Source organism: Lethenteron reissneri, chromosome 25 (assembly GCF_015708825.2).
Source record: "Lethenteron reissneri isolate LAM-NWPU_2019-01 chromosome 25, ASM1570882v1, whole genome shotgun sequence".
Taxonomy (NCBI): domain Eukaryota; kingdom Metazoa; phylum Chordata; class Hyperoartia; order Petromyzontiformes; family Petromyzontidae; genus Lethenteron; species Lethenteron reissneri.
Window position 1 is genome coordinate 17,369,778 of NC_083803.1, and position 25,818 is coordinate 17,395,595.

Sequence of the window (25,818 nt, forward strand, 5' to 3'; positions counted from 1 at the left end):
AACCGCTTCACCCCCGGCGTCTCGTTTATCGCCTCCATCGCCCTCTCCTCTCGTTCACATCTCCTCGTCTGGGGCGTCCCGAACGCGGCGGGCTGTCAGGTCCACGCGCAGCCGCGCCTCGCTCCCAACTCCTCCGGTTGGATTCCTCCTCCCCCTACTCCTCCTGCACCCTTCTTCTCCTCCCCTCCCTCTCCTCCACCCCCTCCTCCTCTCTCTCCTCCTCCCTCCTCCTCCTCTCCTCCTCCCTCCTCCCCCTCCCTCCTCCTCCCCCCTCCTCCCTCCCCTTCTCCTCCCCCCCTCCTCCTCCTCCCCCCTCCTCATCCCCCTCCTCATCCCCCCTCCTCCTACCCCCTCCTCTTCCCCCCCCTCCTCCTCCCCCCCTCCTCCTCCTCCTCCCCCCTCCTCCTCCTCCCTCCTCCTCCTCCCCTCCTTCCCCCCTCCTCCCCTCCCCCCACTCCCCCTCCTCCACCCCCTCCTCCTCCCCCTTCCCCCTCCTCCCCCCACTCCCCCTCCCCCCACTCCTCCTCCCCCTTCCCCCTCCTCCCCTCCTCCCCCTCCCCCCTCTCTTCTTCTCCCCGTCCGAGCCGCGCGCGGCTCGCGGTGCCGGGTCCCGCCAGGGGGCGCCACCACGCGGCCGCGTCACGCGGGGCGGGGGGGGCGCCCTTTAAACGTGACGTCACCCCCTACCCCCCGCCGCAAGTCAAGTTGAAGTTTCAAGTTCATGTATTAGGTGTAGCCCTGTGAGCCAATCGGCTCTTGAATCTGGTGCAACCGCAACAAACAAAAAACAAAAACATGAACAAGAAAACATCTTAAAGTGAATATGTGACTAAGTGCAAACAGAAAATCCAAGAAAAGACAGCAAAATATTGCAGAAAAAACACTGTGTGCAACAATCCCAGTGGGATGCAAGTCAAACAACAACAACAACCACAAGACAACTTAGATTAAGGCCATCAGTCTAACTCCGTACTACAACAAACAAACATGGCCAAACCAAAAAACTTTTCGAAAATCACCAAAATAAAGCCATAAAAGCAATGAGACAGTGATCATAGGAACTGTGACGGAATTTTCACAAACGACATAAACAACATGTACCACCAAACCCTGCAGCCATAGCTGGCTGCATGAGTCACTCCACAACAGCAGGAGCATCAGTCGGAGTATCAACATTTCTCAATGCACCATTAAGATCAGCACACTAAATCAAAACACAGATCTTACTTTGCAACGATCATCCGGAGCGTCAACATCGCGTCAAAGGGATTTGTTGTTGTTGTTGGTCAGATCACGTATGGACAATGAGTGTGCGTTGTCACGCAAACACAACGTGGCCAGTTGCCGACTGCGTCCGCACGCCCGCGACCACGCTGCCCACTTGAGCTGTGACGCGTCGCTGGTGATGACGACCAGCTTCATCAGGCCATTTGCCAGCATTGTCCTTATTATTGATAATAAAGACAATACGTGGACAATGAAGATTGTTATGGATAATAAAGATAATAAACACCTTTATTATGGATAATATTGGTCGCGAAAGCCTTATTTGGTAAGATACAGATATTTCGATTTGAAGCTTTCGTGACTGCAGGGATTCATATTCTTGGCTCTTTCGGTAAAGTCACGTAGAAGGGAAATAATAAAGTATATTTTTATTATTTTATTATTTCCCTTCTACGTGACTTTACAGAAAGAACCAAGAATAAGATAAAGATAGTTTAGTTTTATTTGTGTATATATTTGTAAGTGCTTTGTTTACCTTTCCTATACTTTGCACTCCTATCGTGTTTGTTGTATTGTTTGTTATCGCTGTAACGTCCCGACCCCGTGCCCATCCTGGGCCACGTGCGACTAAAGCGCTTCTTAGCTCATCGGATTCCCCCTCGACCACAAACAACCATGCTGACGTCATCCACCGCACGCGCGCCGCAGCCAATCGCGGCGCTCGACGACGGCCCCGCGCCTATCCGCGCTGGGAAATGTGAACGCGGCCGCGCCGGTCGCCTGGCAACGGCGTCCCAGCGGCGGCGGCTCTAGAGGAGGAGGTTGCGGCGACTCTCGTCACCACAAAACTCCGTCCCCCGCGGAGCCGCGTGGAGCTTTGAGGAGGCTTGGTGGAGGCTTTGAGGAGGCTTTGAGGAGGCTTTGGGCTCGTCGCCGTCTCCGCACGATCGGCGCGGGGCACCATGGACGCGAACGCGGCGGAGGGAGCGGCGAGACGCGGCGTGGCGGAGGAGAGCGCCAAGGCGTTCCTGCTCAAGGCGGGAGGCGACGGCGCGCAGACCTCGCTGTGAGTGGGCACAGGGGCTGCTCCATCGCCACCACCACCACCACCACCACGGTTACCATCATCAGCACAAACATCACCTGCATCGATGAGATTACTCGCCATGTTCTATCCACTGCTGCGTGAAGCCCCCCCTCCCCTCCCCTCCCCCTGTGGTGCCGCGGTTCATCTAATCGCGTCTCCTCTGGGCGCGTTCCATCCTTTGGCTGCGATTCCCTCACCAGCCTCGTCCACCCACCGTCATTCCCTGCTGGCGACGTGTCCTGCCCAATCCCGCTTGTCCGAACAGTTCACGTGATCGCTGTCATTGGTGTTTGTTCCCCTGTTTCTCTCGGTGCATGTGAAGTCATTTCGTAGCAGGACCATCGACATTTTCAGCAGGAATATTTCCAAAATTACCTTAATCATAATCAGTGTCGACATTATCATCAAAATCTGTATCATGAACAAGAGAATATTTGTCATGGTTACGAGCGTTGCTCGTGTCAATACGTGCCTCGTGCCACTAACCACTCCCGTTGCACTCACCACTCACATCACCACTCACCAGACGTACCACCCACCGATACCACCCCCCTTACACTCACCACTTACATCACCACTCACCTGACGTACCACCCCACCCGATACCACCCTCCTTGGACTCACCACTCACATCACCACTCACCAGACAAGACATACCACCCCACCCGATACCACCCCCCTTACACTCACCACTCACATCACCACTCACCAGACGTACCACCCACCCGATACAACACTCACAACTCGCACTCACCAAACAATGACACTGACAAGACGCTAACCATCACTCACCATGCATCACTGGTCTGACACTGACGACCCTTCTAATTGGTGGTGCACGGACACTGGGTGTAGAGTAGCATTTTAATACAGTATTTTGATAATTTCAGCATAATACATTTGGCAGCGCTATCATTGTCAACAAATTTAATGCCATTGTATTATTAACAACGGTTTTTTAAAATCTACGTCATTAACACAGCTTTGATGTGCTGATAAACTGCCAATACGTTGGAGGTAGCTTTGCTGTCTGCTTCGGTTTGTGATATATCATTGCAAATGCAGCGAAACGAGACGAGGTGAAAACCACAGCCATAGCCACTTCAACGGTCTCAATTAACCACACCTGATTATTTGGTTCTTTCGGTTAAGTCACGTCTAAAGATAAAATAATAAATTAAATAAACTAAGTATGCTATTATTTAATTTAATTTATTATTTTATCTTTAGACGTGACTTAACCGAAAGAACCAAATAATCATTTACTGCAGTCACGAAAGTTCTAAAATTAAGATTTAACCACACCTGGTAATAGTGATTGTTTAGTCATGATGCAGACGGCACTCTCTGGCCATGTCACTAAAGGTTCCCCATTCCGCACGAAGGTCTGTTCTAAAGGCTAGGTAGGATGCTAATCGTCTAGATTACGTAACTAAATAGGCGAATCGTTTCTTTAGAACTGCTTTTTGTGTTTAGTTCGTTGTTCTTCCACTGCACCTCCGATTAGCACGCTTGAATACGTACGGTAGGAAAGACGTTGAACAGACATACATACTCCACAGGAGTCGCTTGTATTGCTCTCTGGAAGGATACAGCCAACGCACACATTCCTGCTTGTGATTGATAAGTACTGCAGCTTGACATGTATGCATTTGACCAAACACTCCCACCAATCAGGTTCGATTTTAACAAAATTACAGTTCTGGAATTTCTCCCTGGTTCAAAGAAATAAAACACAAGCCCGCTGATTTGCTGACATGCTGGAGTAATAACACGAGTCATTATCGGGCATGTCCCAGGAAGAGTGCAGTACAGTATAATTGTACAAACAACTTCGGATGCCAACAGTTTCTGCAAAGTTGGATCATCATAGCAAGCGCTACCACGTGCAGACATCATTTCCTGTAATGCCTGAGTTGTAGGAAAGTTTTTACTGTTTATAGCTCACATTAGTGCTCTGCTTGAACTCTCTGTTAGGTATGAATATTTCATGTAAAAATGCGGTGTGTTTGACCAGCACAGCGAACAGTGCCTGTAAATGTAGTTTAAAGCAAACTACCTACCATAATAGCTTGTGTAGGAAATAACTCACGTATGCATGATGTTGTTCATATGCCATAGTATTAAAGTATGCGGAGAAAAACTGTTAAATATAAATACGTTAACGTGGATGCAGCCATACCCCATAGTTTCCATCGCCACTGATTGCACCTTGATGCAGGTACGATCACCTGGCGAGCCTCATATCGCGTCTGCTGGACGAGAGGCCGAATGGAGCACTGGGCATGTTCGAGGAGCTGAGCCGTGAAGTGAAGCGCTCGCGCACGGCCGGCGTGGCCACCACGTTCCGGGACGAGCGGGCAACCAATGCTCAGGATGAACTCGCAAAGCTGCAGAGAGGCCTCTTTCCAGCCACTAATGACAAGACAGACGACGACCCTGACGACGAGATGGTACTCAGGCTAATCACTCATTCATACATACATACATACATCTGTAATCCCATTGGGGTACTCACCTGGTTATGTGGCAGCTGTAGGATATAATTTGTAAAGAGGTGCGACAAGCCGGTTGCAGTGAATATGGTGTTGGTTGTGCCATGCAGGTGGAGTCTCCGCTGCCAAACCTCCTGGAGCAGGCCTTTTACTGGGAACAAGCCGGCGTAGGGCTGGGCCGGGAGGAGACCTTCCGCATCCTGCTCGCTCTCAAGCAGCTGGTGGACGAGCAGCCACTGCAGCGCTGCCGCTTTTGGGGCAAGGTGCTGGCCACGCAAGGTGCCTACCTGGTGGCCGAGGTGGAGTTCCGCGAGGGGGAAGGCGAGGATGAAGAGGAGGAAGGGGAGGAGGCTGACGCCGAGAACAAAGAAGGGGGGGAGGAGACGGACAGGACGTCGCGGGGCAGGGGGGAGAGCACGAGCGGGCAGAGCGAAGGCGAAGGGAACGGGGCAGCCGAAGATGACGATTACCCCAAGTCCGAGTACAAGCCGCCTCCCGTCACCCCCCGAGAGGCTACGCGTTTTGGTGCTAACAGGTGGGCGTGTAGAGGGTGCACACCTGCAGGGTGAGGTCGAGTTGGGGAACACTGTTATTACTCAGTTGCACTGCCCTTGAGTGGAAAATTGCTTTTAAAATCATAAAAAAAACATTTCAGTATATGCAATAAATGCTATATAAGGGACTTATTCTAATCCATAAATTGAGTTGTTTTTGGTGGAGAACACAAGCTCATGAGTATTTAATTCCTCTTCCCATTAAACAGCCATCACACCATTAAACAGCCATCACAGCCATCACACGTTAGTCCTAAGCATTGAGCACGTCTAATAAAACTTCGCAATTATCCCTACTGCTTTAATTTCCAATATACTACTTGACAGGGAAGGTGTAACTTGATCGCAACCCACACAGGTACACATACTTTGTGACCAACGAGCCAGGGAAGCCATGGGAGAAGCTGCCGTGGGTCACTCCGGCTCAAATCGTGACGGCACGTCGCATTCGCCGCCTCTTCACGGGGCACCTGGACGCGCCCGTGATTTCCTACCCACCCTTCCCGGGCAACGAGGCCAACCTGCTACGGGCACAAATCGCCCGCATCTCGGCGGGCACGCAGGTCAGCCCGCTGGGGTTCTACCAGTTTGAAGAAGATGAGGAGGAGGGAGAAGGAGGATGCAGCAGGCGGACGCGAGACCTGCATAGAGAACCCCGACTTTGAAGGCATTCCGGTGCGGGAGCTGGTGGACAACCCGGCTAACTGGGTGCACCACACCCAGCACATCTTGCCACAGGTACGAATGGCACTCGCCTAGGGAAGATATCGGCAACCTGCAGCTCCGTGACATTGACATGCAATGTGGCTCTTGAAATATTTAGTTTTTGTTTTCTCGAATTCGAGCAAAAATTCTACTTCTGGTTATATATGTTGCCAACCCCTGGCCTAGGGGATGCCGTAAAAGGGTGTAACCATTAGAGTATTTTTAAGATTGATGTGATAATTCAATCTCTTTTTATTTAATATAGTGTCAATGTTATTTTGCAAGTAAATGAGGAGTGATATATGAAAATAAATTACCTTGTTGACTGACAGATGTAATAATTTATTTTACGAAACGCATCGAAATTAGTGCAACTAAAATTGTATGATGTTCAGAGTAGCCACTGTTGCAAGCTCGTAATTATTTGCTCTGTAGCTGTCATTGTATTACTGGCTGTAGAGGCACACACCTGCTCTGTAGTGCTTTGGAGGCTAGGACATCATGCAAATTAGTGAAACTCCAAAAACCTACTGATCTGCAAAGTAGCAGGAGATTGCAACACAACACATTACATTGTTAATAGTGTGTAGCCATATCCATTACGAGAAGAGAGTCAGCATTGTTCATTGAGTACTTGATTGGTCAGGTGTTCACTTGGCTTAGAACACGTTAACGGAGAGACCTTCTGGTTCGGGGTTGAGAGCCACCCGACAAGGTTAAAATAAAGTGTGGTGTGGTTGGTGCGTCCAGGGCCGTTGCGTTTGGATCAACCCAAAGCAACGCAGTGAGGAATCAGAGGAGGAGGAACAGGAGGAGGAGGAGGAAGAAGATAAGGAAGACCCAGATGAGCCAGAGCCGGAGGTGGGACCACCCCTCCTTACACCGCTTTCAGAGGATGCGGGTAAGTGCCAGTTCTCACTTCTGTTTCATCATCACTGTCGTCATAGTAATTTATATAATACACTGAATTCCTGACACATTGTACAGCAGGGTTTTTTAATTGGCGGCCCACAGGCCACATGTGACCCTCAACGGCTCTTGGAGTGGCCTGCCAAGCTCTGGCTCACTGAGACATAAAGAGATCCATTAGTGAGATTAGTGAGATGAAAGACTGGTTATTTTTTATTGTTACCTCTGTATGTGTCCAGTAATTTATTTCTCCGCTAGATGTCGCCATTAGATGTAGAATGAATATAAAAACGAGAGATTGAGCGTGAGACTTCCCGGTTTACCCGAGTTTGGCTTCGTGAGGTTTTATTGAATATTGTGCCTCCTTGCACAATGCTATTACTATAAAAATAGATATGCATTTGTATTCCCCAGACTGCGTCTTGGTTTGAAAGTATCGTGTTTGGGCCCTATAACAATAAAGGAAGGCAATTCTCGAGCTATCCACCGTCTTGACTATGCCCCTGCACTGAGACCATGATTCGTGACAGTCGTACAGGTGATTATATTGCGAGCATGAATCGTTGTTGCATATGTTAACACCGCTGTCTGCTGTGTACAGAGATTGAAGGAACAGCACCATGGACAGCCAGGCTGTCAAGCACCGCTGTGCCCCAGCATGCCTTTGCTGTACTTCGCTCCAATCTTTGGCCTGGATCCTATGCCTACTGCAAGGGGAAGTGAGTGTCAGCCTCTGCAACATGTGCTCTTGTGCTGCAGAGTTCGTTTATAAAACATATTACAACAGTTTTGCAATTCTATACATCCATAGTTTACTTTGGTTATATGTCTCATCTCCAATAATACATGTATTTATATCGTTATAGATTGTCCCTATGTTCAGTTTCCCATTTGTTTGAGTTAAATAATTTGTCTATACCAATTATTACAACTTGTCACATAAATGTCATATCTCCTGAAGAATGAAAAAACATGGTAAATGTGCAAATCTCAGTCACAGTGTACTGGTCTAGGAAATGCACTTCTGAGCATGATCCCCATGGTCTAATCAATGTGCTTGCATGTACACTGCGTACAGAATCTTCGAGAACCTGTACATGGGTTGGGGTGTGAAATACGTGGCGGGCGGCTTCAGCCCTGCCCTGGTGCCAATGCCCTGTTCGGAGTACGCGGGCGGGCCGGAGGTGGCAGAAGAAAAGGACCCAAGTGTGGAGGAGGAGCAGGCTTACCATGACGAGGAGGCCCGCCGCGCTGCCTGAGAAGGAGGATGGGGAAGAAGAGGAGGAGGAGGAAGATGAGCCAGAGGAAGAGGATGACGATTGAGGCAGCAGCAGGGAGCTTGGCTCCTCTGTGAAAACAATAGCAGTCAGTGTTTTCACAATGGTGATGTTCCCAGTAAAACAACAAAATAACAGCCAACAAGAGGAAACATAAATCAGCATAGAAGCAATGAAACACTTAACTTTTTGTATCACTTATGTTCATTCTGAAAGTCACTGATGTAGCAGGAAATTTTGACCAAACTAAACCACATATGCTGCATTTTAAAACATTTCATTTGAAATATACCAATCTGGAAATGGTAAAAGCAGTTTGTGAAAACAAGTTCTATCAGAATTTTGTGGGTTTTAATGTAAATGAATAAAACAATCTTTCCCGTTTAGTTCTCATATGCCCTCTTATAAATAAAAACATCGTAATTTGTGTTGAACATTCATTGCTATGTATTTTGATGTTTTGTTAAAACAAGGGAAGGATATGTAATGGCATTTAAATATCGCATGAAAGATAAAAACCTGCATTTGCAGGACTGTCACGTGAGACGTTGCCATGAGACATATTTTAATTTTCTGAAACAATTCAACAGCTTATATTTGTTATGAGAAACCTCGCTGTGCATTCCTGGGTGCAAATTACCAGCTGGCCTGGCAGCATGGGACAGGTGTGATCATTGGGTGTTTGTTGTGCTGACTGCTGAGAAATGCAAATTTAATTGGCTTTGATCTAACAAATTAAACATTTAATCAGACATTCTTTTTGAAAATGCAGAAATAGCATCTGGTACTTTTTCGTAATTCTGGAAACCCGTATCTCTAGTTATTGTATTCTGTGGAATTAGCACAATTAACGGTGTAATGCGCAGTTTAAAAGTAAATGTTTGCTTTGCATTTAGTGACTTGATATTACAGACTGAAAGCCTCCCACGGTGGATAAGAGTTTGGTATTTTTTTGCACAGTAAATGTTTATAAATTATTCAGCATTACCATAATAAATCTTTTGAAGAGCATTTGATATCATTTATTTCTTAAGTTATCACCAGCAGTCAATGTATGCGCACACTACATGAATAACGTTTACATTGCATGATTAATATCAACACAGAGCAATTTCGGCTGTCATAATAATTAAAATAAGATATTCATCCGCAAACTTTGTTGACATAAAATCTCATAGAGTGCAGCCAATAAGAGGTTCAAAAACCTCTGAGCTGGCACCACGGGTGCAGGCCTCGCGGTTCGTCATCAGTCCACGCCTCGCCCCACGACCATACCACAGCAGCAACATCGAGCAGCGGAACAAACAAGAACCGGAGCATCGTGGCAATTCACAAACAGCGACGTCTGCGGCAGACGTTCACTCATCGTCCTCCTGCACAGGCAAAGGCGGGCAGCAGCAGCTGCTGCTGCTGCTGCTCGTCGTGCGGTGAGAGCTTTCGGTGCGCAACGCTTTGCGCTCTTCGCTGCGGGTTAACGCGACATTGACTGCACGCAGTGCGAGTGGGGGGGCCTCTTGCACACACACACACACACAACATGCAGGGTGGTTCAAAACGATGGACCCGAGTTGAAATCGCTACATCTCTGAAATTGGGTCCATCTTTTTGAAACACCCTACGTTTGCGTGTGCGCGTGTTTGAAATCATACCGAGCAAACACAGGTGGGACAATACCGCGAGCGGGCGTTGTTTTCACGAGCCCGTTGATAGAACCTCACTCCGTGATGTTGATAATGGTCACCAATTCAGAGCGACATCGTATTTTATCGCAGCCTTTGGAGTCAGTCGCGAATCCCCACGCCGGGATTGTGGATGCTGAACATGCAGCAGCCTCCACTCGGCCACTTGCACAGATGGAACTCAGGGTCGGCGTAGACATCTCGCTCCAATGCCTTGTGAGGCTTAAGCGTTTGTCATTTTGGGCAAAGTCTGTTGTGTTTACATTGTACCGTGCGCGTGATATGTGCACAGAAGTTGCGGTTAAATCCATAGACACGTCGTTATTGTGCAGTCGTGATACTAACCCACTATCGTCAGCCAACTCACTCAATATGTTCTACGGTACTATATACTTTTTGGTTCTTTCGGTAAAGTCACGTAGGTAGAGACAGAACCGGGACTAGTAGGGGGTCGTCCTGTGCTGTCCCTCTGCGTCAATGGTAGCACTTGGCCAGCGTCAATGTCCTTTACAAACTCTGTCGTTGTGTCGTGGCTGTTGAAATGAACTCAATGCCTTGAACGTTGTGAGGTAGGAGGGCACGGCACCTGGGTAAACAAAGCTGTGTGCTGCTTAGTGGAGATATTGAGGAACGGCCCCGTATGGTCTATCAATGTGTGTGTGTGCGTGTCAGCGTGTGCAGCGCTTGTGGGGAGCGGTGGTGCAGCGGTGAGCGCACTGCGCTACGAACCTGGCCACCCGAGTTCGATTCCCGCTCACGGCCAACACCAGTGACGATTATCTGAACCGGTCCAGGGCCTCCCCTAGGAGAGACAAAGGCGGCCGGGCTTTTTGCTGGCCACCCACCCCCTCGTGTGCCGTGCCGTGCCGGCCTTCATAGGGGCTACTCGCTAACAGCACTTGCCCCAACAGTCTGTTACAGGCTATACGGGGGGTCTTTGTCTTTGTATGCAGTACATCCCAAGTGCGGACACTAGAATGGGGTCACGAACGCAACCAAAAAACACCGTGGATAAAATAACAAGTGGAAACAATTCAGTACAGACGTGACAGAGCACCCAAATAGCGAAAGCGGTGCAAGAAAACCCACAACTGGGAAACCATAAAACGTACCTATAACAGCACCCTTCATCTGAAGCTAACAAAAACACATCTAAAAGCCGACCGAGAGGGCTCATTTGCATTGTCGATTTATTTCTGGCACAGCTGCCGCGATGATGGAGGTGGAGGATCTGGGCACGGAGCAGAAGTTCCAAGCGGAAGAGTATGCGGCGGAGGCGATGGCAGCCGACATGGATCCGTGGGAGACGTTCAACTCGCTCAAGAGGCCACTCGGTACACTGGACGCCTGGCTTGACACGAACCGCCCCTCGGTCGTCATCCGCCACGGAGATGCCAGCAAGGGCTTGGAGCCCGTGGGCTGGATCTGCGTACAGGGCCCCAGCTGCTTCCCATCGAGCGAGGCACATGGACGTGTGCGGGCTGCAGGAGGCCTGGGAGCAGCTGACCAGCTGCAGCGAGCACATCACATTCGGCATGGTGCGCAGGCTGGCCCTCGACCACGGCTGCCTCGTTGGGAAGTGGCTCATCCACATGGAGTCTGGCTTTAAGGTGGATTGTGAGCTCTCTCATTCATATATTTTCATGGGTTTTAGGTTTTAATTTTAAACTATGTGAGAGCCCATCAAGAACATATGTAGCTTTGTCATTGGAGACTTGGCAGGTTCTGTGAAGAGTTAGTTACCGCTGATGAGCAATTAAATAAAAAAAGACTTAACATTTTTATTATTTTCTACGTAAAAATAACATTTTAGTAAGCCTACCAGATGCATAGACTTTTCAGACCAATATTAAATAGCCGTATGTGTTGCTGCATAATAAAATGAACTTTTTAAAACAAATGCTGCTTGATAATGCTGGCATAGAAAGTATAACAAATTATGTAAATGTGAGAGACGAATCTTAAGTGTATCTGTTCACCCACGATGCTCCGCACCTCCGTTTATCAAAGTTCGTTACGGATATCTATCAACCCATACGGTTTAGCCGTATTCTTGTACAGGGAAATTTTATTTTCAGGTCCATATGGCGTAAAGCCATTTCAATACGGACAACATTTGTTTTCTGTGTTTCTCCCTTGTAATGGGACTTTGTAGGATGAACGTTAAGATTTATAAGAGCACGAGGTGACCAATACGGTCTGAATTGGTCTGTAATAAGGTAGGGGCACTGATAAGGAGTTGACAGTTATGGTTACGTATGGTTCGAAATAAGTTATAAATACATAACGGTGCATACGGAGTATTTTTATTTAGTCATAAGTTCTTTAAAGTCAATTGTGATTATTTTTACAACCACTACTGCTAAAGATATACGACTAGTTTGGCTTCTGTTGGCATTTACATTACGTCTCTCCTACTATGTGTGTATTAAAGCCCAGGTATCTTGTAACAAACATCACCATACCGTGTACAGGTGGACCACGCCTGGCGGGGCCTGGCCAAGGCGGTAGCCGAGGGATTAATTCCGATGGCCAAGGTGAGCCCGCACGACCCCAGCGGCAAGGAGAGCAAGCACGTGATCTGCGTCTACAGCCGCGACTTCACGCGCGAGGACGACGTCTACGCACTGGACACCGCCATCCGTGCCACGGGCGTCAAGGCACGGATGACGTACAAGCCGGATGTGTACACCTACCTGGGCATCTACCGCAACAACCGCTGGGGTCTCTGCCCAACCATCTACGACAGCAAATTTGACCTGGAGAGCACGCCGCGCCGTTCGCGCATCACGCGCAAGTTCAGCGACGAGTGAGGTGGATCCTGCGGAATTTGTAAGACGATTTGAGGAAGTGAAATGGAGGCTAAAACTTTTTCCTTGTAACTTTGTATCATGAAATGCTTCCTGGCGATATGGGAGGGTGGAACGATGCTTTGTCAGTTTCAGTTGCCCCAACGTTTGATTTGAGGCCCCACTCTTTTGAGTTTGTGGGGTTTTCAACCCTCAAATACAGTTTTGTGCAGTTTTGAAAAGACTATTAAATGTCTGAGCTGGTAATTTAATAGTCAAATGTTCACCAGCATTGAGGGTGTGGCTTCAGATGTAGGTAATGAAGTTCAGCACCAAAGCGCTATTTATTTTTGCATATTAATGCTATTAGTTCTATGTACTGAGGAACTTAAATGCCATGGATTTATTACAATGTTTTTGTTTTTATCGTGGCTTTATCCACAAGGTGGGGCTACATTGCCGCCACTGCTCGCCAATAAGCGGACTGGAACCTTCCATCACCAACATGATACAATTTTGAAATTATCATCTTTTGAGTTTTTATTTAAGGATGACTACTTTGAGATACTTTACAAGATATTACTACAGTAAACGAATCGCAGTGGCTGATATGTTGCACGGCGATGTGTGTAATTAAAAGTTTGCATTATCATTTTGTGTTCAAGTCATTTTTGATGCAATAAAAATGGGTAATGAATTTGACAAATTGCCTCTATCGTAACGCCAGAACGTCATTCTATAGCCGAGGGAGAGGGGCGCGTGTGACAGCTGGAAAATAACAAAACATCGTTTTAAAAAAATACACGCGGGGGCTACTCGCCATGTGCTGGGAAACCAAAGAAACCGAGGCACGGCCGTTTACATTTCCTATAACGCATTAGGCCCCCCGCGCGTGCTGGGGGGCGGGGTGCGGCTCCTCATTGGTCGGAGCGGCGTTCGCCAAAGCCGGGGCCCACCAATAGCGGCGAGGGTCATTGGGGAGGCGGGCGCGTGCGTGCTGGGAAATCTAACAGGTGGTGCAGCGAGAGCTTCTGCTGTGCTGAGCGTGCCGGCGTGGCGAGGCCGCTTTGGTGTCGGAGTTGTTTTGTTTTAGTGTCGCAGTTGTTTTGTTTTGGTGTCGCAGTTGTTTTGGTGTCGGAGTTGAGGCGTTAAAGCGACAGAAACGTCGAGAAACCACCCCCCCCCCACCCGCCTGCAGCAGAAGTGCCAGGTACCCGATTGGGACGCGCGGTGTCTCCTGCTGCTGCCGCCTGTGTCGAGGCAACGGCGTCTCTGCGTGCCGCGGTGTTCACGCAGCAGCAGCGGCAGCAGCGGCGGCAGCTTTGTCACTCTACTGCTGGATGACGAAGGCCGCCGTCCCCACGGCGTGCGGGTCGTGGGGGTTGTTTGGCCGCCACCATCGCCACGGCTGCTCGGTGCGGCTTGTCGACGGCAATCGGCCCCCGTGGGCCCGAGCTCGGAAGCCAAGTCGGCTCGAGCCCCCTGCTAGACACGGGCACTTGGTTAGCGCAGCAGGGGGGCAGTGCAGAGGGGGGGGGGGCAGTGCAGCGGGGGGGGGGGCAGTGCAGCGGGGGGGCAGTGCGGCGGGGGGGGGCAGCGCGGCGGGGGGGGCAGTGCAGCGGGGGGGGGCAGTGCAGCAGGGGGGGCAGTGCAGCAGGGGGGGCAGTGCAGCGGGGGGGGCAGTGCGGCGGGGGGGGCAGTGCGGCGGGGGGGGGCAGCGCGGCGGGGGGGGGGCAGTGCAGCTGGGGGGCAGTGCAGCAGGGTGCAGTGCAGCGGTATCGCTCGGGGTGGGGGGCAGCGGCGTTGTTTAAAAAACCGTCCCGGGGTGGGATGCGAACTGAGCCTTGAACAGAGTTCGCCGTGCCCTCCCCCCGCCCCCCCCGGTTCGTGGTCTTCTGTGGGCCACGTGCACGGGGTGCCCAGCGCGTGGCACGGATCCGTTTTTGTGAATCCACTGCTGGGTGAATGCCTGTCCCCACCACCACCTGCCCCTACCCCCCCCCCAAGTCGTTTCCATCCCGCGATGTCACAATCCACATAGCACCTTCACAATATCTGATTGCATCGCTCCATCTCCTCACTGTAGCGTCTCTCGGGCCATTCCTTGAGCAGCCAACTCGGTCATTGACCATCGCCCACCATCAAGCGACAGTCGTATCATTTTACTACAGCATTGGCAAGTAATTCAATTTAACGTCGCTAGAATCTATTACAGTGATATGGATTCTCCCCATCATGAGACATCGGTTAATACGACCCTAGGAGGCCGCTGAGATTCATGATCAATTTTCGTGTTGACCTAAATCAGGGGTCGGCAACCTACGGCTCCGGAGCCGCATGCGGCTCTTTACGGGCTGCTTCTTGACGGTGAGTACAGTATGTACTCAGATGCATTGCGGCTCTTGAAATACTGAATTTTGTACCGAATTGGAAAGAAATGGCTCTTCTTGTTATTTTGGTTGCCGACCCCTGACCTAAATAGACGAGGTTCTTGATTTTAGAAGGTCAAGGCTTTGGTGAAACCAGTTTAATTCGTTGAGTCTGATCATATTTTCGATTTACTCGGTCAGATACTTTATTTCAAACTACTGTAGATCGATTTAGGTTTTTGAGTTAAAGTATTTGATCAAATCCGGTCCTTGATTTAATAAGGTGTGCTACGTTAGATTTGGCCAAGTCCTTTGGATTAACGAACGAATTAATGAGGCAATACATTTATACAGTATTTTTAATTCGCCAGGTCAGGTCTTGGGATTAAATCAAGATGAGCCGGTGCCGGATTTCTCCAGGATAAATCAAGATTCTGAATATACCAAAGTTGTCGTTGGTTGAAGCAGTGATATCATAAGCTAAACACACACACACGGCAACCTAATTTACAAGTACGATGAAGAAGGCCCAGTGTCCAAACAGTTGCCTGTAATACGTTTTTAAAGGTGGTATTGAATCTTTCCAGTTATTTGTTAATTATATTACAGGCAGCTGAAATGTCTCTTTTTGCATTGATATATGTGTTGAGTTTGTTCATTTAATCAGGTCAAACCCTTATTACAGCACCGTTTGCTGTAAACAGACGTTGCAAACCCGGGGCATGATCAGCTGTGTGAGAGCAATGTGTGCAAGAGTCTTAGGTTCTACGTAGCTAAATCTGAAAAAAATACTTAATCACTCGTTCACACTTACACGTTGGAACAATTAAGTATAAACTAAAACTGCAGGTGCTTCAATGAGAGGCCTTGAAGTTAAATTCGAAGGCGAGCTCGGGTTGCAATCTTTATTCTCGACACTGATCCAGTGCAGTTCTAAAAAAACCCGATATCAGCCTTTGTCCTCCTGCCCTCTTGTACGTTAATGTCTGGACTTGGTGTGAATCTTGAAGCGTGAGGGCACAGGACGGAGGTGCTGGAGCGAGGCGTGCAACGAGGGGCATGGCCCTGCAGCAGCTGCCTGGCGAGCGCTGGGCGCCCGTGGTGAGCATGCTGCTGAAGGGGGGCTGCTGTCCCCGCTGCGTGCTGCGCCTCTGCAGGGTGGCCGCTCCCGCCGTCTACCAGCAACCCGAGATGGTAGGACGCCGGCCGCCGCGGCCCTCTTGATACCTTGACTCGGGACACGTTTGTGGTCTGTCACGGCACATTATTATATGTGGAAAAGATTTAGCTGTGCCTTGTGCTGAACAGCCCCCAATGTATTCCTATGATTGGCGGTGTATATCATCGTTGATAACAGCGGAATTTTCTTAACAGGGCCTGAATGCCAAATAGACTCAGAATATTGAAACTGGTCCAGAGTTTTTCCTGTTTGAACAAATGCTGCTGGCAAATATTGGTGCTGAAGGCCCACAAAGCAATGGACCACAAATACATTTTATTTTATGAAGGGAGGCATATTTTCTTGGGCGGAGTAAACAGTCAACTTCTGCTTCATCCTGGCTTAGATGTAATTGTGGGCTGAGTGAGAAGGAGGAGGAAGTGGCTGCGCTGGAAACTACTGCAGTTGATGGATTTAATTTGACGTTGGTAGCTACGTCATTGCCTGCTAGCCGGTGGCATGCTATTGGCAGTGGATTGTAGCCACACTGAGGAATCTGCGAATCACCCTGTCACCGGCGGGTGGCGTGACATGCGTGACCGCTTGTCACCAGGAGTAGGAGGAAGCTGTTCTTGCAGCTGTGGTGCTGACGTAAAAGGCATGATATTTGGCAATTCGTTTTTGTCGGAAGTTCAACCCACCCATCCCACTCACCTCAAGCACCTTTAACCAGTTCTCCCCCATGCCCTGACACCACCACAAACCAACGTTCTGGGGACTCACTGTGCTTTTTCTCTTTGATTCACCCTCGTTCCACGCAGGAGCTGCTGAGGCAGCTGGAGAAGCTAACGTCCAGCACGGCATTAGAAGGGAGCCCACACGAGACCTCGGATGGTGGCGATGTGGACGAGCGGCCAAGGAAAAAAATGAAAACTGACAACCTGCTGCAAATGGGCATGGAGCCCGACGATGTGCAGTGCCCTTTGGAGAGTGAGGAGCGGAGAGAAAGGAATGGCTCAGCCGAGTCTGAGAAGCAGGAGGCGGCAGATGTGAACAGAGCTGCGACCAAAGTGCCCGTTTGCTCTGTGTGCCTGGGGGTCATGCAGCGCTTGTGCGAGGATCCCTTCATTGAAGAGGTTCAATACCAATAGTTTTATCAACATTTTACCCCGTCATTCCCATATACTGGACTAAATGTTGCATTGTCTGCTATCCACATGGCCAGATGAAATGTTTGAACCCTTCTCATGAACCACTACATTTATTCCAAAGAGCAGTAGGAAATTCAAATAATATTTATAATAAAACATACTGAATGTGCAGACATACTTTACATACCCTTGATACATGCCGTGATGACTTGTGTTTTGTAAAATTTTACATCCAAGTTTATTGTAAATTCATTCAGAAGCGAATACTCATTTACATGTTAGGATTGCTTACGTACATTACCTAATCTTACAATCAGTGTGGTCTATGCAGAGCCATATTTGACTAATGTGCCTGTTATTACTCACATCTTTTGAGTGAAATTTACAATCGGGTTCATTTTACATCAATGAAAGTGTGAAATATACAAAGTCACTTTTATTATCCACCCCGTGTAGTATTATTGTATATTTTAGTCTTAAGAGTGAAACCTGGATCCAGCGAAGGTGTGTGTGCATTGAGCGCGCTGTGACCTTTTTTCGAGGGCGACCTGAGCCGTGTCGCCAGGTGCGTGCATTTCCCTCTTATGAAAAAGCTATCCAATTTTTTTAATGCATTCGGTCATCTTCAGATGTGCAACAAGGTGAGAGACTCTGACTACCAATTCAGCAGCATGCTGGTGTCCGCCTCCTTCCCACCGCAGCTCGCCGTGCGGGAGGTGAGTGTGTGTCTGTATTCCATTGTCATTGAATAGAAGTGTGTATATCAAAGGTAGCTTGTGGGTGTTAGCTTGCTCGGTTCCATTATATATATATATTTCAATTTACATTTTCGAGTAAACATTTTAGAAGAAAAAAGGACTCTAACCTTTGGTACAGCAGTTTTGAATTCTAACTTTCATATTCTAAGTGTGTACTCGAAAAGTGTTCTTTTGTTGAATGAGACTTCAAAGAAAATGTGTGAGTGGGTGGTCTTTGAATATTGTGCACGGTATGTGGAGCTGTGGTTAGCGCACTGCATGACGAACCTGGTGACTAAAGTTCGTTTCCCGCTCATCATTATCTGAACCAGTCATGTCGATTTGGCCTCCAATGAGTACCTAGTGTGATGTGTAAAAATCGCCACAAGGGAGACAAAGACGTGGTGTCGGCCACTTGCCCCTACCCCCTAGTGTGCCGTGGCGGCCTTTATAGGTGCTCGCTAACAGCATTTACCCTAACAGTCTTTGAAGGCTATATGGGGGCATCTTTGTCTTGTATGGATTATATACAGCATAACTCTTGTTTTTGCCACCTTTATGAATATCCTCACCTCAAATCAATCTGTCAAAAATCATCTTAGCCATGTATCGATTCTTCCTGTTGTATTTGCTACCCAAAGACATAAAGCAGTCATCTGAAAGTGATGGAAAATTCACCCATTAACTTTTTTGCATAGATAAAATATATACAAACAGAAAGTTTCAGATAATTCATATTGTCCACATTTATTCGTGCAAACGTTTTAATGGATACGCACAAATGAAATGATCCACCTAGCACCCCCCACATTCATACGGATACCATAACGTTATAATCTTTGACCTGAGCCAATTCTACGCATTGTTTTTAAATGCCCAACATGCACCGTAATGCTTTCCTTGTGCGGAAAAACTTCTGTGGTTAAGGCCCTTTGGTTTTGAATGCCAACGTGTCATTAACAGCCTTTTATCAATAATACTGTGGTCTGGGTATTTTTTTCAGCATGCTGCCTGGCTGGCTATAAAGGAAAACGAAAGGTAAATAATTCACTCCTATATTTTTTTATTGAGAATAAAAGTCACTGCACCGCATTTCAGAATTCCAGTGGTGCCGTACAAACGAAACATTCATAGTTTGAGTTGTGTGAACTGCCTGTGGGATGTTTCACTCTGGAATAAAAAAAAAGTGACGTGGCGATTTTTATACCTGTATAGCTGTGCCCTGAATTGTAGATATTTTGTGTAAAATTTTTACATTCGAATATTCCAGGTGATATTTTCCAGCTGTTGCATGTATATTCTCAAATCAGAGTCTGTTCAATATTGACATACGGTTACTCTTCTGTCAATGGTGTAAACTCTGAAATATTTTGCAGTATCCTCTGTTCACTGATGGTTGAGCTGAATGCATGTGCATAGATGCATAGTAATGTGAGACATTCATGAATAACATTCTGTGCTAAGTGGAACGTGGTAAAAGAAATCTCCAAATGTGAATATATACCTTTTTTGTGCATGTACTTACTGCATGGTTGGAGCGGTGGCGTATACTGGTTTGCACACTGCACTATGGACGTGGTGATCTGAGTTTGATTTCCGGCCACGGATAAAATCAGTGACGAGTGATTTCTGAATCATTCGTGCGTACCTCCCATGGTCGATTCAGGCCGGTGGTGTCCAGAAAGTATGGTCATACAACCCCCATGACCGACATGTAATGGGAATGCCTTCATTGAGCAGTTTGTTGACTGTGTTATTCATATTTTAATAATTGTTTTCTAGTGATGAAAATTTCACTGTGGCTCACTCTAATTTTCTTTGTGCATATATACTTGAGTTTCCGTTGCAAGCTGGCGTTTGGCTCATTAACCTGCTTAACCTCCGCTGTCCTCCCTCTTCATCCTCCCTGGAGCCCAGCGCGCGCGGGGCCTGCTCGGAACGCGGTGATGGTAGCGGCGGCGGCGGCACGGGGGTGCTGCTCAAGGAGGCGTACAAGTGGGTCGTGTACCCGGCGCTAGCTAAGCGCTTCAGGGTGCCCGTCGAGGGCAAGGTGCCAGCGACGTGGGGTGCGGGGTGGTGGGGTGATCGTTCAGCTGTGCCACGTTATTATTTCTCCCGATGCTTGAGAAATTCCACGTTTAAGTTCACAAATTGGGCGTGGAATGATTCATTGCCGACTGATTCGATGGATTGTCACCGTTTAGGGTCACAATTCATCAATGGATTCTTATATTATTTTTACCATATCGTTTGAATGTTTATGTTTTTTTCTGTCTTCCCTCTACTGGTTTGTTCAGTAAGCCTAATTTTATTCTTGGAATGTCATCTGCATTAACTGTAAAAAAACGAATAATCCCGTGCATGATTCATCATGAGTCTAAGATTCAAGTAGAATAGAAAATCATAATATTCCTCTTTCGTATATATTTGGCTTCTGGGTTTTATGTTTACTCTTAATGGGATATTTTACGAAAAAAAGTGCCCAGTTGTGGCCACATGAGCCTCCCATACATTCCCTCTTTTCACCTTCATGCTTTAAGGTTTAGAGTGAAGTCGGTAACATTTTGAAGTCATGTTCAGTGACACCCAGTGCGTGTGTGAGTGTGGATATTGCGCTGTTTGTGTTTTGTGCTGACCGGGCGTATAACAGCAACCTTGTGTGCATCTTTGCAGAGTCCTTTTGAAGTGAGCTTAAATCTGACGCACAAGGAAACCGACAGCGAATGCCGATTTTTGTAAGTCAACCATCTCTTGGATTCAATTGGCAGTTGAAGTAACATTGGGGGTTGTTAATTTTCATGCACAATTTTATTGTTTTGCTATTTTTAATTATTTTTTCTGTTTTTTTTTTTTATGCAGGGCATCTGCTTGTCCAGACTGTTTCAAACCATCCAAAAACAAACAAGTGAGACATTTTGTTAATTTCTTCATTTAATTTAAATTACTTTTTTGTTGAACTTGCCTGTTCTTTTACCCTTTTATCTGTGGCTGGCTGCTATATTTGCATGTCTATTTTATTACATTTGCGGTATGGTGGTTCCTCTTTGGATCTAAAATTAACAGGCTCAAAACAAAACTGTGATAAAGTTGTGCGCATTGGACAATTAACATATTCATACGGAGACATCGACATCTTCCACCCACTCATTCAGACACTGTTGGGCTTTCCCTGTTGCAGTCTCTGTTCTCTAGAGCAGCTGTTTCAAAGGCGTTGGAAAAAATCCCCGACAACCAGTTCAGAAGGCAAGTACTGTGTGTGTGTGTGTGCACTGGCCTCAAGCCAATGCCAATCGTTTGGCGGGATATTAATGGGCACTCCTTGTAATTTCTCTTCTTGGTTCTTTCGGTAAAGTCACGTAGAAGGGAAGTAATAAAATAATTAAAATAAAACATAAAATTATTCTCACGACGTTTCGGCCACAACGCAAGTAGCCGTCCTCAGGTGAAAACCAGGTCTGTCGAGGCGACAGCATCTGCTCCAAGCGCGTGTGCTGTTTCATTCAGACGCTGTCGCCTCGACAGACCTGGTTTTCACCTGAGGACGGATACTTGCGTTGTGGCCGAAACGTCGTGAGAATAATTTTATGTTTTATTTTTATTATTTTATTACTTCCCTTCTACGTGACTTTACCGAAAGAACCAAGAAGATGAATCCCTGCAGTCACGAAAGCTTTAAATCGAAATCCTTGTAATTTGTTCGTAAAATTACTTCTTTCCTTCGTGTTTTTGTTGGCTTGTAAAGTACAGCAGCGACAGTAATAATTATGATTGGTTTTCAAACATTTCGGCAGTGTGGCCATGGCATTTCTGAGCTTGACCTTTTTTGCCCTCACACTCCCATATCCATAATAGAGGTTTTTTGGGTTAGATCACGTAAATATTAATGTGTCGTTAAACCCGCCACCATCCGACACAGCCAATTAGTAAGGTTTGTCACGTAAACAGAACGTGCCAATTCATTACTGGTACACCACACCGGTGTGTCGTTGTAATTACTGGCAAAACGTCGTACTCAGATTGTAAATGTTGTGGATTTATTCTCCTAAACACCGGTGTGCTGTACTAGTAACGAATTGGCATGTTATGTTTACGTGACAAACTTTACTAATTGGCTGCGTTGGGTGGTGCCAGGTTTAACGACACATTTACATTTATGCGATCTAACCCAAAAATCTGCATTATGGATAATATTGGTCGCGAAAGCCAATGTGTTAAACTGACACTCCCATTTCTTGAAAGTATTTTTTGTTGTAATTGGGGTACTTGCTGAGATTACATTTCTCCACAATTCATACATTAACTTTCAAGCGATAACTAAACATTAAATAAGATATATATGTGTCACTACAATTATTTGGGACGATATTTATTCTGGCAAAATAAGAATGTGGTAACCATAAGGAATACCCAGACAAGTGTGATTGTAAGGTGGTGGTTATTTAGCAGTTTAGTTGCAGATATTTAAAAAAATTCAGATAATTTCCGGGACACTTTACTGTCAGATAATTACTTTCCTCTGTAAATGAAACAAACAAATGCAGATGGAATGCATTCAGCGCCTGATTTCGTAATGGTCATGCACTAAATATAGAACTCTGACATTCAGGTTTGTCAGTGTGGTGCATACAGACGTGTCTTCATTTGCCCGTAGAGTGCTGAGCGAGCCTGCGGGCTGTTGTAGACCTCAAGCGGTTGTTTAAAAATGCCCTCAATGGAATTTCCCTTTCTCGTTTATATAACCTAAGGGGAGAAGATGTTGCTGATGGCGTTTTCTTCAATTGGTAGAGAACGTGGGGGAAGGGCATGTTGTACTGCTGGACGTCATTGTGGTTGCAAACTGGGGAACCGGTGCAGTTGCTGTGTTTTGTTTACGTGCCATCGAATGCCCTCGCGACCGAGGGACACGCACATAACACGTGTTTGCTGAAGGCGTTGTCTCGGGCTTCGGCAATTGGGCTGACGCTGCGGGGTTGGGAGAATCCGTGGGTACGGCGAGCGAGATGTTCGTGGTGCAGCGGCGGCGGTGTCAATGCGTTGTTCTCCCTTCCCACTTCTGTTTCAAAATCAGGAACTTTCCATGGCCTCTTCCGCCGCCAAGCCGCACGTGCTTGTGCAGCGACATTGCGTGCACTCACGGGCCCGTCTTTGTCGCAGGTGTGGTGGACGTTTCGCCTGGAATTAGTGAAACAATATTCAAGCACGGATGTGCTAATTAGTTGTTGGATTTATGGTCATTTATTCACACGCACATTGCCTAATGGTGGAGTTTTCTGAATATACATACTAAACCGAAGTTATTTGCCACTTCAGTCATTTGGGATTAATTGTTTCCTGATTCTGATGTCAGAGTGATTGGAAAGGTGCGGTCTATTGAAACCGTGCTCTTGGATACACTGATGTCATTGTACAGGAGCCATTCTTGGGTCACGTAAGACACAAAGCGCTAAGCTGCATGAGCGTAATCCAGTCGTAAGATAAGACGTGAGAATATTTGCACATTCCTCATTGAATGCGCACTCCCCACAGTCCCAAACTTTACAAGGCAGTGACCACATTACGGAGAAGCTGCCCGTTGTCCTCCGCCCCCGACCGTTAGGACGTTACAACAAGTACTCGCGCACGCTGCCGCAGACGCCGTGGGTGATCGACGGCGAGCGGAAAATGGAGTCGTCCGTTGAGGAGCTCATCGCAAACATCCTGGTCCTCGCGTTTCACGCGAGCGGTACGAGCGCACGCCAGCCTCCCTCTTGTCTCCCTCCTCGCTTCCCGTCGGAGGCGGTGTCAGCGTCACAGATGTGTGCCCTGCTGTTTTCGTAACCCGCATTCGCTTGCACGAGCAGTCGCAACAAGCGGAGCCGTCTCATTGGACGCCGTGCTCGCGTGTGCACGACCGCGCACAATTGAAACGTGAAGCGGAATCGTAACAATTTCATGTCTTTGTCTTTTACCCCCTCCCTGTCGTTTCTGATATTAGCAGGTTTTTCTCGAGCCCTATAAATCTCATCAGAGCTGCTGAGTTGAGCCCATTTGATTATTTTCCTCGTATCTCACCAGGTTTCAACTTTTCCTCGTCTGGAAGAGAGGATGTGGATGTGCGGACCCTTGGAAAAGGTATTGTTTAAAGCGTTATGCTTTTTTCACAAATGTTCCAAAACAAAACAATCGCCAGCACGCGGGTTTTACTCTCGAACTGACATCCTCGTGCTCTCGGTACAAGCGAGCTGTCAGGCGCGAGCTGATTTCCTCGCGCTTTGGTGTGCACCAGGCCGGCCCTTCGCAGTGGAGCTGATAAACCCACGCAGAGCCGCTCTCTCCCAGTCCCAGCTTAGGCAGCTGCAGAAAGTAAGTGGCATCTGCTTAAACATGTTTTTTTTATAAAAATAAAATAACAAAAACTTTGTGTTATAATGATGTGTCGTATGCTCTTGTCATGCATGTTAATGATTCTTTGCGAGGCTGAGACTAACCCAATGTAAAAATTATTTTTAATCTGTGACTTTGCAGGAGATCAATTCGTCGGACAAAATAGCAGTGCGGGACCTGCAGATTGTCAGTCGGTGAGGCTTTATGCTGTAATTTTTCTTCACGGACGTTTTGTTTTGGAATGGAACGATTATCCATCAAACAAACAATGACGCCTTCTTGATCGACCCATTGCCCTTCTATCAAATTTGCACCTGAGTTTTGATACCAGCTGTCTGTGATGAGCACCTCCTGGAGGGAAGCTTGGCATGAAAATAATATTTGGAGAGGGCCTCGTAGGTTTGATGAGCCCAAAATTACAGCCCTGTTTGTGGTTCTGATGGCGCCCCATCTTCTTAGGCTTGGTGTAGCACTTCTCCATTTATTAGCACCGTCAATTGCTTCGCTGCTGGGTAGCCCCGTGGTTGGTGTGTTTGCCGTACTTCTGATTAGTGCGTAAGCAAGGCAGCTGTTATTAAGTGGGCAGCCTGACCTCGTACACTCGGCAATTATCACATGGCGAACTCCACAAACACACTGCCTGCTGCTGAGCAGCAGACAGTGTGTGACAATGTCACCCCGTATCCAGAGTGTGAACATTGCAGATTAAAGTAGTAAACCGCCCGGACACAACAGTGAGGAGGAAGGTGATGGGGAGCTTGGTGTGCAGGCGTGGGGTGGAGTAGAGAGTGACCGATGGTGCCCGTGTGGCCACAGGGAAGCGATGGCCCACATGAAGGAGGGCGAGGAAGAGAAGACCAAGTCGTACAGCGCACTCGTGTGGAGCGAGAAGGCCTTGGTCCCTGGCGACCTGGACTTCCTGCGGGACATTAAGGTGAGTGGAGCCGCCTCCCGGCCACAGGCCTGAACAGTCAGACTGCGACTGTGTTCTAATGAACGTTTGCGTTTTAATACGGTTCATGTTATACTTACAAACATGGGGTGGAGTGGTGAGCGACCCTGCACGATGAACCACGTGATCTGAATAAAGTTCCCAGCCATGGCTAACATTCCTTGCGTGTGATATCACCAACCCGCACTGACCAGCGTGGGGACGTACGGTCAAACAACCCCTTTGACCAACACGGCGTGAGGAGGTCTCCATCCAGCAGTGAATAGACAAAGGGCCGTAAATTAAAGTACATTACAAACATACGCGTGTAAGGGGGTCACTCATAAATAATCACACTTCTGTATGATGCCATATTCTTTGAGAAG

General features: G+C 47.6%; 3 protein-coding genes across 5 annotated transcripts in view; all 3 read left to right on the plus strand.

The window, feature by feature from the left end:
• The first annotated feature begins 2,005 nt into the window (after positions 1 to 2,005).
• On the plus strand, positions 2,006 to 9,265 carry LOC133347360 (radial spoke head protein 6 homolog A-like). Its single transcript, XM_061559578.1, is given in 9 exon segments — positions 2,006 to 2,293; positions 4,536 to 4,767; positions 4,920 to 5,344; positions 5,722 to 5,971; positions 5,973 to 6,101; positions 6,819 to 6,969; positions 7,579 to 7,696; positions 8,056 to 8,224; positions 8,226 to 9,265. Coding segments are annotated over 9 exon segments (1,653 nt in total). The 5' UTR covers positions 2,006 to 2,189; the 3' UTR covers positions 8,301 to 9,265.
• A 94-nt stretch (positions 9,266 to 9,359) lies between these two features.
• C25H11orf68 (chromosome 25 C11orf68 homolog) lies at positions 9,360 to 13,720 on the plus strand. The gene is given in 4 exon segments (XM_061559579.1): positions 9,360 to 9,694; positions 11,139 to 11,374; positions 11,376 to 11,543; positions 12,408 to 13,720. Coding segments are annotated over 3 exon segments (735 nt in total). The 5' UTR covers positions 9,360 to 9,694; positions 11,139 to 11,146; the 3' UTR covers positions 12,747 to 13,720.
• A 3-nt stretch (positions 13,721 to 13,723) lies between these two features.
• Positions 13,724 to 25,818, plus strand: part of PUS10 (pseudouridine synthase 10) — a 17,723-nt gene continuing 5,628 nt past the window's right edge. Inside the window, exons 1-15 of one of the 3 annotated variants that reach the window (XM_061559577.1) lie at positions 13,724 to 13,735; positions 16,102 to 16,285; positions 17,072 to 17,386; positions 18,031 to 18,117; positions 19,142 to 19,176; positions 20,056 to 20,188; positions 20,812 to 20,873; positions 20,998 to 21,043; positions 21,317 to 21,381; positions 23,207 to 23,292; positions 23,735 to 23,860; positions 24,193 to 24,249; positions 24,404 to 24,480; positions 24,643 to 24,695; positions 25,318 to 25,435. In XM_061559577.1, the coding sequence (XP_061415561.1) occupies positions 16,151 to 16,285; positions 17,072 to 17,386; positions 18,031 to 18,117; positions 19,142 to 19,176; positions 20,056 to 20,188; positions 20,812 to 20,873; positions 20,998 to 21,043; positions 21,317 to 21,381; positions 23,207 to 23,292; positions 23,735 to 23,860; positions 24,193 to 24,249; positions 24,404 to 24,480; positions 24,643 to 24,695; positions 25,318 to 25,435 (1,395 nt within the window). In that variant the 5' untranslated portion in view covers positions 13,724 to 13,735; positions 16,102 to 16,150. The other 2 variants (XM_061559575.1, XM_061559576.1) reach the window with 2 other exon arrangements.